At 45.0% G+C, this 13,475-nt stretch overlaps 1 protein-coding gene across 1 annotated transcript in view; it reads right to left on the reverse strand.

The window, feature by feature from the left end:
• Window positions 1–1,703: 1,703 nt before the first annotated feature.
• The window catches only part of LOC143818218 (fructose-1,6-bisphosphatase 1-like), a 32,844-nt gene continuing 21,072 nt past the window's right edge, over window positions 1,704–13,475 (reverse strand). Inside the window, exons 6-7 of the mRNA XM_077299598.1 lie at window positions 10,955–11,074; window positions 1,704–2,050 (exon numbers count right to left, since the gene is read on the reverse strand). Of these exons, the coding sequence (XP_077155713.1) occupies window positions 1,859–2,050; window positions 10,955–11,074 (312 nt within the window). The 3' untranslated portion in view covers window positions 1,704–1,858. The remainder of the gene's footprint in view (window positions 2,051–10,954; window positions 11,075–13,475) is intronic.

Genomic DNA, 13,475 nt, shown 5'->3' on the forward strand with positions numbered 1-13,475 from the left:
TGGCTTGTCAGGGTTAGGGGTAGGGTTTGGATGCCTTTATCACCTTGATGGTGGGGGGTGGCTTGTCAGGGTTAGGGTTTGGATGCCTTTATCACCTTGATGGTGGGGGGGTGGCTTGTCAGGGTTAGGGTTTGGATGCCTTTATCACCTTGATGGTGGGGGGTGGCTTGTCAGGGTTAGGGTTTGGATGCCTTTATCACCTTGATGGTGGGGGGTGGCTTGTCAGGGTTAGGGGGTAGGGTCAGGGTTTGGATGCCTTTATCACCTTGATGGTGGGGGGTGGCTTGTCAGGGTTAGGGTTTGGATGCCTTTATCACCTTGATGGTGGGGGGTGGCTTGTCAGGGTTAGGGTTAGGGCTAGGGGTAGGGTTTGGATGCCTATCACCTTGATGGTGGGGGGTGGCTTGTCAGGGTTAGGATCCCTAGGGTTACTAGGGATCCTAACCCTAACCCTAGCTATTTCTGTTTATAGTGGGTTTTCTAGTTGATTTTGATGATTGGCAGCTGTCACACACTTCTCAGCATGCGTTTAAAAAACGCAAATGCAAGAAAAAAAACGCATGTAAACGCCGCGTTTTTTTCTGCATGCAAAAACGCATGCGTCTAAAAAACGCGGCGTTTTGCCACGTTTACATGCGTTTTTTTCACCACATTCGTTTTTTTTTTTAAATCGCTGCAGATCAAAACGCAAGTGTGAAACCAGCCTAAGTTAATTCACTAACGCTCCCTTGTTCAGGCTTTATAAATGTTACTTAATCTGCTCCCTCCTATTCATCTGTGTCCACATCCTCCTTGCACCCAATAGCACTTGGGGACAGTACCTATACAGACACTGGCTCATAACCAGATCAGCACAGACGTATGGACAGGGTAGCGAGATCCTGATCAGGACTGTGGCATAGAAGCTGGGTTGTGGACAAAACAGATGAGCTGCTGGGCCTTGGAGTAGCCTAAAGAGGAAAGATACAGTAGGAAATGAAGTGTGTGAGAAGGCTTCTTACTGTGAAGGAAACGTGTTTATTGTACCAGCTATCCCTTGTACATAACCCTTATCAAGTTCCGTAAAGACCTCATGTTTGAACGGAAGTCTCCTTTATTAATCTGTGGAACTTGTGGTCCTGGCCAGCCAACACCATCGGCTACAGATGGCCTTCATGGGCACACCAACACTTTCATGTAGTGCGCCATGTTGTGACAGGAGGAGATGAGTGCCTCGCCTGAGCTGGGCTTGAACGTTTGATTAGTACTGTAGCCTTTTTGTATTGGTTACAGATAATTATTTCAAAATACTTTACAATAGCTGAAAAGCTTGTCACAAATGTGCCTATTAGTCATTTGCAAATGTGCTCAGACGCTAACTGTTTTCAGTGTGCTCTAATACTATGTTCGATTGTTTGTCAATTTCTGCATGTGCTGCGGCAGTAGAACAGTTGGGAGACAGGCAGGCTTGGGGACTCGAACGTTATTATTCGAGCATCACTAGTGGCTATAGAACAAGTATCAGGTTGGGTTATTGGCTCAATGGGGTGTTGGGGGGGGGGGGGGGGGAAGGGTAAAAAATTCTAATCACCCATACTCTTTCATTCACATTATCTCCCATTTATTGGTAGACTTTGATGGAGATGTCTTTTCAAGCAAACTATAGAACGCTAACAGAACAAGTACCTATGTGTTCGGACAAATCTTAATTCACAGAACAAGTCTTGAAGCTTAATATAAAAATTTATTTTTCTTTCACAGTCAAACAGGCACTTTGTGTATAAAAGTAAGAAAGTTGGTGTCTTGAATATGTGTGAAATATTGCATAAGTGGAATATTTTCTTTGGTCTTCTTGCCCGTAATTTGGTCCAGTGGCACCTTATTTCTTGGCATGCTTTTTGAAAATCTCAATGTATTCTTTAACATCTTCTGGAGAGCCTAGAGCTATGGGCATCCTTTGATGTATGTTGTCTGGTACAATATCCAAAATGTTCTCCAGTCCATTGGTGGCTAGGCCTCCAGCCTTTTCCATGATATATGCCATGGGGTTGCATTCATACAAGAGTCTCAACTATTACCAAAGAAATGAAAAGAAATTATAAAAAGGGAATCATCAACAGATCATATGAATGTCTGCAAGTGCTACCAGTGGATTAATCTGCAAATCGCCTCTTCACAAAGGAAGAGAACCAGTCTCTAATGCCACCAATTGGAAGCACCAGTCCTATAAGCTATTAAATGACCCTTTAAAGATATGTACTATATGACTTAAAGGAGTTGTCCAAAAACTAACAGGGGACCTAATAAGGTAAATATTTAATATTTTAAAAACTAACTTTTGTAGCGTACATACTTTTTTTCCTATAAAACAATGTTTATGCGTTTCGGGTATGAAAAGCACTTCCCTTTGGTGCTGGAGAACATCCTTTTTGGACTATTGAGAGCCATTAGACCTGGAAGCCAGACCAGCGCACTCTGTGCCCCACACCCAGACCACAGACTGTCTACCCTGGAAGTCTCCTGGGATACTGATCTAACATTTCGCTTACATTCGCACATAAAGCGGACGAGTGCAATGCAAAAAAAAATAAAAATAAATAAATACAGATTGCACTTCAACCAATGTTATTCAATGAGGCAGTGCAGATCTGCATATTTTTTCTCCGCTGTACTCTGCATGAGAAAAGAATAAATAATTTTTATGGATGCATTAAAATTCTGTAACATAGGAAAAAAAAACTTAAAAAAAATAAATAAAAAAATAAAGATTGCTTATGGACGGTGAGGAAAAAGAAAGTCGTAGTTACTCACCGATAACGGTGTTTCTCAGAGCCCATGACAGCACTACCAGAGAGATGGAGTCCGCCCTTCAGGGACAGGAAACCCTACAGGATAAAAGGGCGGTACCTCTCTCCTGCCTCAGTTTAGTTTACAGAGCATCAGAGGTCCTCCAGGTTAGTGACAACAAGAAATACATATTTTTAGCGAAATACTTATGAAGATTACACCGTGTCTAAATCAAACACACACTTCGTATAAGGTGCTCACCGCACACGTGATAAGGGGGGGGAATAAGCAGGTGCTGTCATGGGCTCTGAGAAACACCGTTATCGGTGAGTAACTACGACTTTCTCAGTCGCCCATGACAGCACTACCAGAGAGAATTGCAGAGATTATTGCTTTAGGGCGGGACCACAGCCTGTAAGACCCTTCTTCCGAAGGTTAAGTCCGACGAGGAGGCTAAGTCTAAGCGATAGTGCCTAAAGAAGGTTGAAGGTGTTGACCAGGTGGCCGCTTTACAGATTTTATCTATTGGTACCTCCGACCTTTCGGCCCAGGAGGTCGCCATAGCCCTCGTAGAGTGTGCCTTGAGTCCTTCAGGAACTGCATTTCCCGTGGACGAGTATGCCAAGGCTATCGCATCAGTGACCCAACGAGCTATGGTGCTTTTGGAGGCTTTGAGTCCTTTCCTAGGCCCCTGAAAACAGATAAAAAGACTACCTTCCTTCCTACACTGACGGGAGGATTCTAGGTAGTGTATTAGACACCTTCTCACATCTAAGGTGTGGAATTTTTCCTCTTTCTGATTTTTGGGGTTTGGGCAGAAGGACGGAAGGATTATTTCCTGGGATCTATGGAAATTGGAAGCCATTTTGGGTAGATAAGCCGGATCTGTCCTCAACACTACCCTATCCTCCATGATTTGTGTGAAGGGAGGGTTTGCAGATAGAGCCTGAAGGTCACTAATCCTACGGGCAGATGTTAGGGCTGTAAGAAGGGCCATTTTAAGGGATAAGACTTTAAGTGGTATTGAATCTATGGGTTCGAATGGGGGTTCTGTCATAGCCGAAAGAACTAAGTTTAAGTCCCAAGATGGAGGGCTTCTGATTTTTATTGGCCTAGAACATGCCGCGGCTTTAATAAACCTTGCTACCCATGGATTAGTGGCAACACTATGATTGTATAACGCCCCTAAGGCCGCTACTTGCACCTTTAGGGTGCTTACCGAGAGGCCCATATCCAAGCCCTTCTGTAGGAACTCTAATATTTTATTTATTGGAACCCCATCTTGTAATGTTACACCTGAGGTGGACAAGAACTTTTTCCAAGTTTTACCATAGATTCTAGTTGTTATTGTTTTCCTACTTTTTAATAATGTGGACACTACCTTATCTGAGAAGCCCTTTGCCCTTAGCAGTGACCTCTCAAGTTCCACGCTGTCAAGTGTAGATTTGCCGACTGAGGGTGGAACACCGGCCCCTGTGATAAGAGGTCTGGAAGATCCGGGAGGATCCAGGGATCTGTGACCGATAGGATTCTCAGCCAAGAAAACCAGGCTCTTTTGGGCCAGAACGGGGCTATTAGAATGATTCTCGCCCTGTCCTGTCTTATCTTCCGTAGGACTGCCGGTATCAGTATATAAGGGGGAAAGGCATATGTCAGACCGTGAGTCCAGGGAATCGAGAATGCATCCAGAGCTCGGGGGTTCCCTCTGTGGTCTAGAGAACAAAACTGTTTTACTTTCCTGTTCTCTAGGCTGGCGAAAAGGTCTATTGCTGGTACCCCCCAGATTTTTGTGATCTGATCGAAGACCCTCTGGTTCAGAGCCCATTCCCCCTGTTTCAGCTGGGTACGGCTTAGGAAGTCTGCCTTTCTGTTCGCTACGCCTCTTATGTGTAATGCCGAGAGGGATAGGAAGTGATGTTCCGCTAAGGTGAAGATTTGGGAAGTAGTATCCATCAGGGCTCGTGATCTGGTTCCCCCCTGGTGGTTCAGGTAGGCCACAACTACTTGATTGTCCGAGAAGACCCGGACATGCTGTCCCCATAGTTTGGGAAGAAAAACTGACAGAGCGTGGCTTACTGCGCAAAGTTCTTTTTGGTTTGAGGATACCTGGTATTCTCGATCTGTCCAGACCCCCTGAGTAACACTGTTTCCCAGGTGAGCTCCCCACCCTGTGGGACTGGCGTCCGTAGTGACTATTCGATGTGTATCTATCACCCACGGAACTCCCTTTGACAGATTGTTGGAATCTAGCCACCAGTCTAGGGAACGAATAGTGTCTGAACTTAGAGTCATACGACCTTCTAGGCGTCCCTTCAGTGTAAGCTGATTTTTTAGGACGTCCCACTGGAGGTCTCTTGTGTGGATCTGAGCCCACTGTACTGCCGGGAGACAGGCCGAAAGGGACCCCAGCAGTGACATCGCTCCTCTCAGGGTCATATGAGGATTTGAGCGAGCTGCGGACACAATGCTTAGTATTTTTTGTATCTTTGGGTCTGGAAGGCGACATTCCTGCCGAACCGAGTCCAAAGTTAGGCCCAAAAACTCTTGTACCATGGTCGGTTCTAGTTTTGATTTCTGGAGATTTAGGAGCCAACCCAACTCCGTTAGAGTTTTTATCACTCTGGCGCACTGTTGGCGACAATGTTGGGCTGTATCGCTGACAATCAGGAAGTCGTCTAGGTAGGGTATTATAATAACATCCTCCTCCCTTATATGGGCCATCATTTCTGCTACCACCTTGGTAAAAATACGGGGTGCTATTGAAATGCCAAACGGGAGGGCCTTGTACTGATATTCTCTCACTACTCCCTCCATGACCACTGCTAGTCTGAGGAATTTCTGTGAGTTTTTGTGGATGGGGACGTGATAGTACGCGTCGCTGAGATCCAACACCACCATGAAACAATTTGGAAACAGGTTTTTTATTGTGGACCTTATCGATTCCATTTTGAAAGTTTGATTCTTTACATAGCTGTTCAATTTCCGGAGATTTATTATTGTGCGGAACGAGCCGTCCGGCTTTGGAATCAGGAATAATGGGGAAAAAAATCCTTTCCCTCTTTCCAATGATGGAACTTCTTGGATCACGTCTTTGGATATTAGTTTTGAGATCTCTAGTTCCAAGGCCTGTTGATGCCGCCCTGAAGGTTTCAATGGAGTGACCACATAGTGTTGGGGGGGGAGGGTAGTAAAGTTTAATTGAAGGCCCATTTCTATTAGAGTTAGAATCCAGGAACTGGAGGAGATTTTTTCCCAGGCCGGAAGGTATTGAGACAGTCTCCCTCCCACCCTGGGTGAGGTGTCATTTAGGGTTTTTTTTATTTCTGGGGGAGTTGCCAAAGAGGAAGCCTCTTTCTCTATTTCTCCCCTCCTCCCACCTGTTCTGCTCTCTAGGGGGGCGTCTGCGGAAAAATTTTCTGTTCCGAAAGGGCCGTCTGGGATATGGTGCGGCCAAGTTAGGGAATCCTTTCTTCTTATCTCCAGCCTTTTGTAAAATGTCATCTAGAGTCTCGCCAAACAGAAATTTTCCCTCACATGGGATTGAGCAAAGTTTTTGTTTTGTTTGTAGATCGCCTGGCCAATTTTTCAGCCACAGCGTTCTACGCGCCGCGTTAGACAGGGCTGCCGATTTTGAAGTCAGCTTAATGGAATCCGCCGAAGAGTCAGCCAAGAAGGCTGCCGCTCCTCTAATCATGGGAATCAATTCAATTATTTTTTGTCGGGATACTCCATCCCTTAACTGTTTCTCCAGATTGTCCAACCAAATCATCAAAGATCTGGAAGTACATGCTCCCGCTATGGCGGGCCTTAAACATCCCCCTGCTGACTCCCAGGCTCCTTTTAGGAAGGTGTCGGCTCTTTTATCAAGGGGGTCTTTTAGCGTACCCATGTCCTCAAAGGGGAGCGCAAATTTCTTTGACGCCTTAGCGACTGCCACGTCTAGTTTAGGGGCTTTATCCCATGCTATAGAGTCATCTTCCGCAAAAGGATATTTCCTTTTAAGGGAGGGTACGGATGAATTTTTCCTTTCTGGCTTCTCCCACTCCTTTTTAATCAGGGCTTGCACGTTTTCATTAAGTGGAAAAACTCGGCGTTTTTTCTGGCCCAGGCCGCCAAACATAATGTCCTGTACTGTTTTGTCAGGACGTGGGTCTACAACCCCCATTGTAGATCTTACAGTCTTTACCAGGGCATCAATTTCATCTAAGGGGAAGCAGTGGCGGCCTCCACTCTCAGTGTCTGAGGAGGAGGAGGAACCTTTCTTGTCTGACACATCCTCATCAGAACTAGAAGGATCAGAGTGAGACAGGGGGACAGGTGATCTCTCCTTAACCCCTTCCCCTTTAAGGGATTTAAACGCTGTTTCTACCTCCGATCTAATTACCGAACGTAATTCGGAGGCAAAACTGGGGGTTTCTTCACAGAGGACTTGACCTATACAGGAACCGCATAGTTTTTTATCCCAGCTCTGTGCTAGGGGTTCTCCACATAAGGGGCAGTCTCTATGTTTGGTTTTTCCGTTTTTTTTCTTGCCTAAAAAACAAACGGAAAAGGGGGACCCAAATTATTTAGTGAACTTTCACGAAGATCACTCACCCATCTTGCGCAGCTACAAGTACCAGTTCTGGAGGAGGCACGGGATCTTGAATGAGACCCGAAGTAGAAGGTGCCGGCTGGCTGGATATATTGGAGGCTTTACTCTGCGGCGTAGAATGGCTCCTGGAACGGGAACTTCGGGTGCCTGCAGAGGTCCTTCCGCTCGCCTTACGCTGGTGGTGACGCTGTTGTTGCTGCACCGGTGGCTGTAAGGGCTGCGCTGACTGGAGCTGCTCATCGCTGTCCGCCATAATGGGACTGTATGCAGCGACGAGCGCTCTCACCGCTGTGGCTTTTGAAAGGCGCGCCGGTCACCCCTCCTCCAGGCTGCGTCGCAGGGAAGCGCTGGTCCCCAGTGCGCATGCGCGCTCCCCGGGACCCGGAAGTAGACGCATCTATATCCGGTGCGGCGGCCATCTTGGTGCTCTCACACACACCAGGCCGCCGCTCCGGACCAGGCCTCTCAGCAGAGGCACGCCGGGTCCCTAAGGCTCCTACCCCGATCCGGGGAGGCAGCGGCGCTTCCCTCCGCTCGCTCTGCAGCCCCATCGGACCCAGAAGCGGCGGCGTCGGACACCGAGTCAGCGGTGACAGGGGCCTCCCCGCCGTCATACCCCCACTGGTCGGCTCCGGATACAGGTACCGATCCTGAGGGTTCGCCTGTCAGGGACAGGAAACAAAACTGAGGCAGGAGAGAGGTACCGCCCTTTTATCCTGTAGGGTTTCCTGTCCCTGAAGGGCGGACTCCATCTCTCTGGTAGTGCTGTCATGGGCGACTGAGAAATGTACCACTTTTCTGGATATGGATATGAATGGGAATATGGGAACATGTACACACCCTGACATGGTTTAGGATGTTTCGCCCCCGAGTACAGTTTGCCCCCAGCAAAGGGGTAAGTAGCAATATATATGTTTTCTTTATACTATCTGGTCAGTGATGAGGATCTGTCCACCACATATATATATTGCTACTTACCCCTTCGCTGAGGTACCACTCCTCCACTTCTGCTGGGGACGAAATGTGAAAGGGCAAAATGTACCCAGGGGCGAAACATCCAAATCCCCCCTGACACAAGTGTATGTATGTATGTATGTATGTATGTATGTATGTATGTATGTATGTATGTATGTATGTATGTATGTATGTATGTATGTATGTATGTATGTATGTATGTATGTATGTATATATATATATATATATATATATATATACATACACACACCAGAAGTTTGGACACCTTCTCTTTTAAAGATTTTTCCGTATTTTCATGACTATTAAAATTGTACATTCACACTGAAGGCATCACAACTATGAATTGAATTAACACATGTGGAGTTATATACTTAACAAAAATGTGTGAAACAACTGAAAATATGTCTTATATTCTAGGTTCTTCAAAGTAGCCACCTTTTGCTTTGATAACTGCTTTGCACTCTTGGCATTCTCTTGATGAGCTTCAAGAGGTAGTCACCGGGAATGATTTTCACTTCACAGGTGTGCCCTGTCAAGTTTAAGTGGGATTTATTGCCTTATAAATGGGGTTGGGACCATCAGTTGTGTTGTGCTGAAGTCTGGTGGATACACAGCCGATAGTCCTACTGAATAGACTGTTAGAATTTGTATTATGGCAAGAAAAAAAAGCAGCCAAGTAAAGGAAAAAGAGTGGCCATCATTACTTAAAGAAATGAAGGTCAGTCAGTCCGAAAAATTGGGAAAACTTTGAAAGCGCTACAAACTGGCTCACATGAGGACTGCCCCAGGAAAGGAAGACCAAGAGTCATCTCTGCTTCTGAGGATAACTTTATCCGAGTTACCAGCCTCAGTAAACGCAGGTTAACAGCAGCTCAGATTAGAGACCAGGTCAATGCCACACAGTTCTAGCAGTAGACACATCTCTACAACAACTGTTAAGAGGAGACTTTCTGCAGCAGGCCTTCATGGTAAAATAGCTGCTAGGAAACCACAGCTAAGGACAGGCAACAAGCAGAAGAGACTTGTTTGGGCTAAAGAACACACGGAATGGACATTAGACCAGTGGGAATCTGTGCTTTGGTCTGATGAGTCCAAATAGGAGATCTTTAGTTCCAACCACCGTTTCTTTGTGCGATGCAGAAAAGGTGAACGGATGGACTCTACATGCCTGGTTCCCACCGTGAAGCATGGAGGTGTGATGGTGTGGGGGTGCTTTGCTGGTGATACTGTTGGGGATTTATTCAAAATTGAAGGCATACTGAACCAGCATGGCTACCACAGCATCTTGCAGTGGCATGCTATTCCATCCGGTTTGCTTTTAGTTGGACCATCATTTATTTTTCAACAGGACAATGACCCCAAACACACCTCCAGGCTGTGTAAGAGCTATTTGACCAAGAAGGAGAGTGATGGGGTGCTACGCCAGATGACCTGGCCTCCAGTCACCAGACCTGAACCCAATCGAGATGGTTTGGGGTGAGCTGGACCGCAGAGTGAAGGCAAAAGGGCCAACAAGTGCTAAGCATCGCTGGGAACTCCTTCAAGATTGTTGGAAGACCATTCCCGATGACTACCTCTTGAAGCTCATCAAGAGAATGCCAAGAGTGTGCAAAGCAGTCATCAAAGCAAAAGGTGGCTACTTTGAAGAACCTAGAATATGACATTTTCAGTTGTTTCACACTTTTTTGTTAAGTATATAATTCCACATGTGTTAATTCATAGTTTTGATGCCTTTAGTGTGAATGTACAATTTTCATAGTCATGAAAATACAGAAAAATCTTTAAATGAGAAGGCGTGTCCAAACTTTTGGTCTGTACTGTACTATAATAATTATATATTTTTTTATTTATAATATATATTTTATTTATTTATTTTTATAGGGGGCAGATCAGTGAGGGACTAATGACCCGTCAGCAGTCTTTAGGTATTCATACTGATCAGAGCACCACACGAAGACCCCCCATAACCACAAGCTGGATTTTATCAACCAATGCATCATTTTAATCAGCATAACGGCGCCAACCTGACACTGTAGGTTACTGTGCACAATCCTGCTGACAGGTTCCCTTTATGTGCAGTGGGAATGGTGGGGAATTTTAAATTGATGTACATTACAAAAGTAGTTACTTTTTCAAATTAAATAGATATATTGAATATTAGGATCACTAATATGTGTTGGAGGAACCCACCAAGACAGACAGCCAAACCTGAATTTACATTTGCAGACATACATTTTGGGGTTCTTGCAACTCATCAGTGCAAAGTAAGTGTTTGGTTACCTGGGTGAGAGGCTGTAGATGGCAGGTCTATGGGTTAGTTTCTTTTTAGTAAGTACTAGATCTACAGTCTCCTTAAACAATTAGAGTTAACTTCCAGACACGCAAATAAATATATACATTAAGGCAAGGTTCTGTTCACATGTGCGTTGTGGAAGTCATGACTCTGTGCTGGATGTTACACAACAGGCAGCCAGGGGACCCCAATGGACTGATTTTCGATAGTCTGTTTAGGTCCTACTTTTTGCAGGAAAACAGCACTGCACAGAAGTAAAGTAGAGCCTCAATGTAATAGGAAAATGTAATAACTGTTGTCGCTGCCTAGAAGTAGATATTACTTACCTTTCCTTTTGGACTTTTTACGTTTGCTGGGTACAGGAAGATGCCCCCATAGACCATTGTCCGATGAACATCTGCCACCATGGAACCAACATATCTACCTCCATATGGGGAACTACCATCCTGTAGCAGAATTGCAATAAAACAAACAAAAAAAAAAACAATATCAGTTGATGGATCTCACAAGAGACTGACAATAGATCCTACGGTCAATCTGTGGACTTTAATAGGAGGAAAATTACTTTGTAAGGGCTGCAAAGTTGTGAGATATTAGAGCATATGACCCCACCGAACATTAATTTATTTTTGGAGGGGCACAATCAGAACTTCTGCTATGGGATGCCATGATTTCTTTGTGCTGGCCCTGCCGGCAAGGAAATACCCAATGCTCCATTCAGGTCCGGGATGTCTTGCAGTGGGGGTAAGATTAGAAAAATGAACTTGTGCACTGCCTTAGTATTAGCGGTGCTCAGGTAGGTTCCAACACCATAACCATATACAAAGATAAACCTGGCACTCAACTTATTTATCTGGAAATTTATTTAATTGTCAGCAACAACAAAACGTTTCGGTCTCAAACTGGACCTTCTTCAGTTACGTGCTATGCAGAGGTTTGGAGGAAAATGTGCCCGTGTAGGCAAATGATTGGTAATTTCTGTAATAAAGGGATTAACCTATGAGTGATGGGCCAGGGAGGCAGTGGTTCAAAAAGAAGCGAGTCATACCCATGAAGATGCAGAATATTAGTCTGTAAACGGCTGACTAGGCAAAGCCCGTGTGGGGACGGTGTGACCGACGCGGTGTCTTTTTGAACCACTGCCTCCCTGGCCCATCACTCATAGGTTAATCCCTTTATTACAGAAATTACCAATCATTTGCCTACACGGGCACATTTTCCTCCAAACCTCTGCATAGCACGTAACTGAAGAAGGTCCAGTTTGAGACCGAAACGTTTTGTTGTTGCTGACAATTAAATACATTTCCAGATAAATAAGTTGAGTGCCAGGTTTATCTTTGTATATTGCAGTGGGGGTAAGGCGGCAGTGGAGGAGCTGGCAGGCCGGTTTCACACGTCATGGTCTCCGGTACGTGTAGTGACAGTTCTCACGTACCTGAGACACTGACACACGTAGACCCATTCAGATGAATGGGTCTGTGCACATGTCAGCGTGTTTTCAATGACTGTGTCCATGTGCAAAACACGCTGACATGTCCGTTTCTGAGCGACAGCATGGATCACACGGACCCATACAAGTCAATGGGTCCGTGTAAACACATCGCACAAGGATGCTGTCCGTGTGCGTTTTAAAAGTAATAGGGTTAAAATTGAAACAAATTGTTTCAATACATGACACGGACAGCACATACGGATAGCACACGGATGTGCCACACAGTAAAGGAAATATCAGGACGTGTGAAACCAGCCTAACAGTGTGGAAGCTATTAAAGAACATTGATATTCACTGCTCTCCATGCTTATTACCCCACCCACCTCTATGCACTGACGCTGGCACCAAGAAGTGGGAGGGACTATGGGAGTGGAGAGCAGTGAATATTATTCATTCTCTAATAATGGGCATACTTGTCAGCCGCAGCTGCCGACTTCCTGCAGCTGCTGGGCGATCATGTGTGTCTGCTGTTAAGGACGATGAATATTCACTGCTCTCCACACCCATAATCCTAGGCCTGGAGAGCAGTGAATATTCTGGCAGCCGATGTCAGTGTGTGGCGGGTACATGGCAGTGACGTCATGTACTGCGCTGCTTACATACTGAAGTCAGCTGTTGGCATCAGAACAGGAAGCTATGCTGTGAGGGAGTGGAAGGAAATAGAGTAGAATCTTATGTGTGCAGTGTCATGGGGGCCATGTATACCAGGATGAGGGGGGGGGGGGGGGGGCGCGTCTATACCTACCAGGAAGGGTGGGGGATACAATATAATATATAAAAATATTGTATCTCTCTATAAGGATGGGAGACATTACCCCTTCAATTGTCAGCAGCACAACCCCCCCATGATATAGGCCGTTGTTCATAAGAGCATATGGTGTAGCGGTTTTAGCTCATTAAGGCAGACAGTGTGGAAACTCCCAACGACATTTTGATTGAAGCCGGATTCCTGATGTTTAACTGTCCTGTCTCATTAACAGAGCGGAACTTTTTTTTTACCATGTTCACCAAATGCTAAAACTGACCAGCCATTATGATTCTCTGGGTCATTAAGAGTTTGTAGATACCAAACATGTATTTATATTTATAGGTTTTTTATTTTTTAGTGGTGGGAAAAAAAAAAAAAAAAATCCACAAAAAAAAAAAAAAAAAAAAAAAAAGCGTAATTTACACAGACCATTCTCCATTTTTTGTGAACTGGTGGCTGGGCAAGGGCTTTTTTTTTTTGTGTGCCAAGCTATCGTTTTTAATGATTATGACTATTTTAGTGTAGATAACATCTTTTGATTGCCCGTTCTTTTTTTTTAAAAAAAAAGTCAAAACGACAGAATTAAATTGTTTATTTATTTTTGTAA

The sequence above is a fragment of the Ranitomeya variabilis genome, chromosome 1 (genome assembly GCF_051348905.1).
Source record: "Ranitomeya variabilis isolate aRanVar5 chromosome 1, aRanVar5.hap1, whole genome shotgun sequence".
Classification (NCBI taxonomy): Eukaryota; Metazoa; Chordata; class Amphibia; order Anura; family Dendrobatidae; genus Ranitomeya; species Ranitomeya variabilis.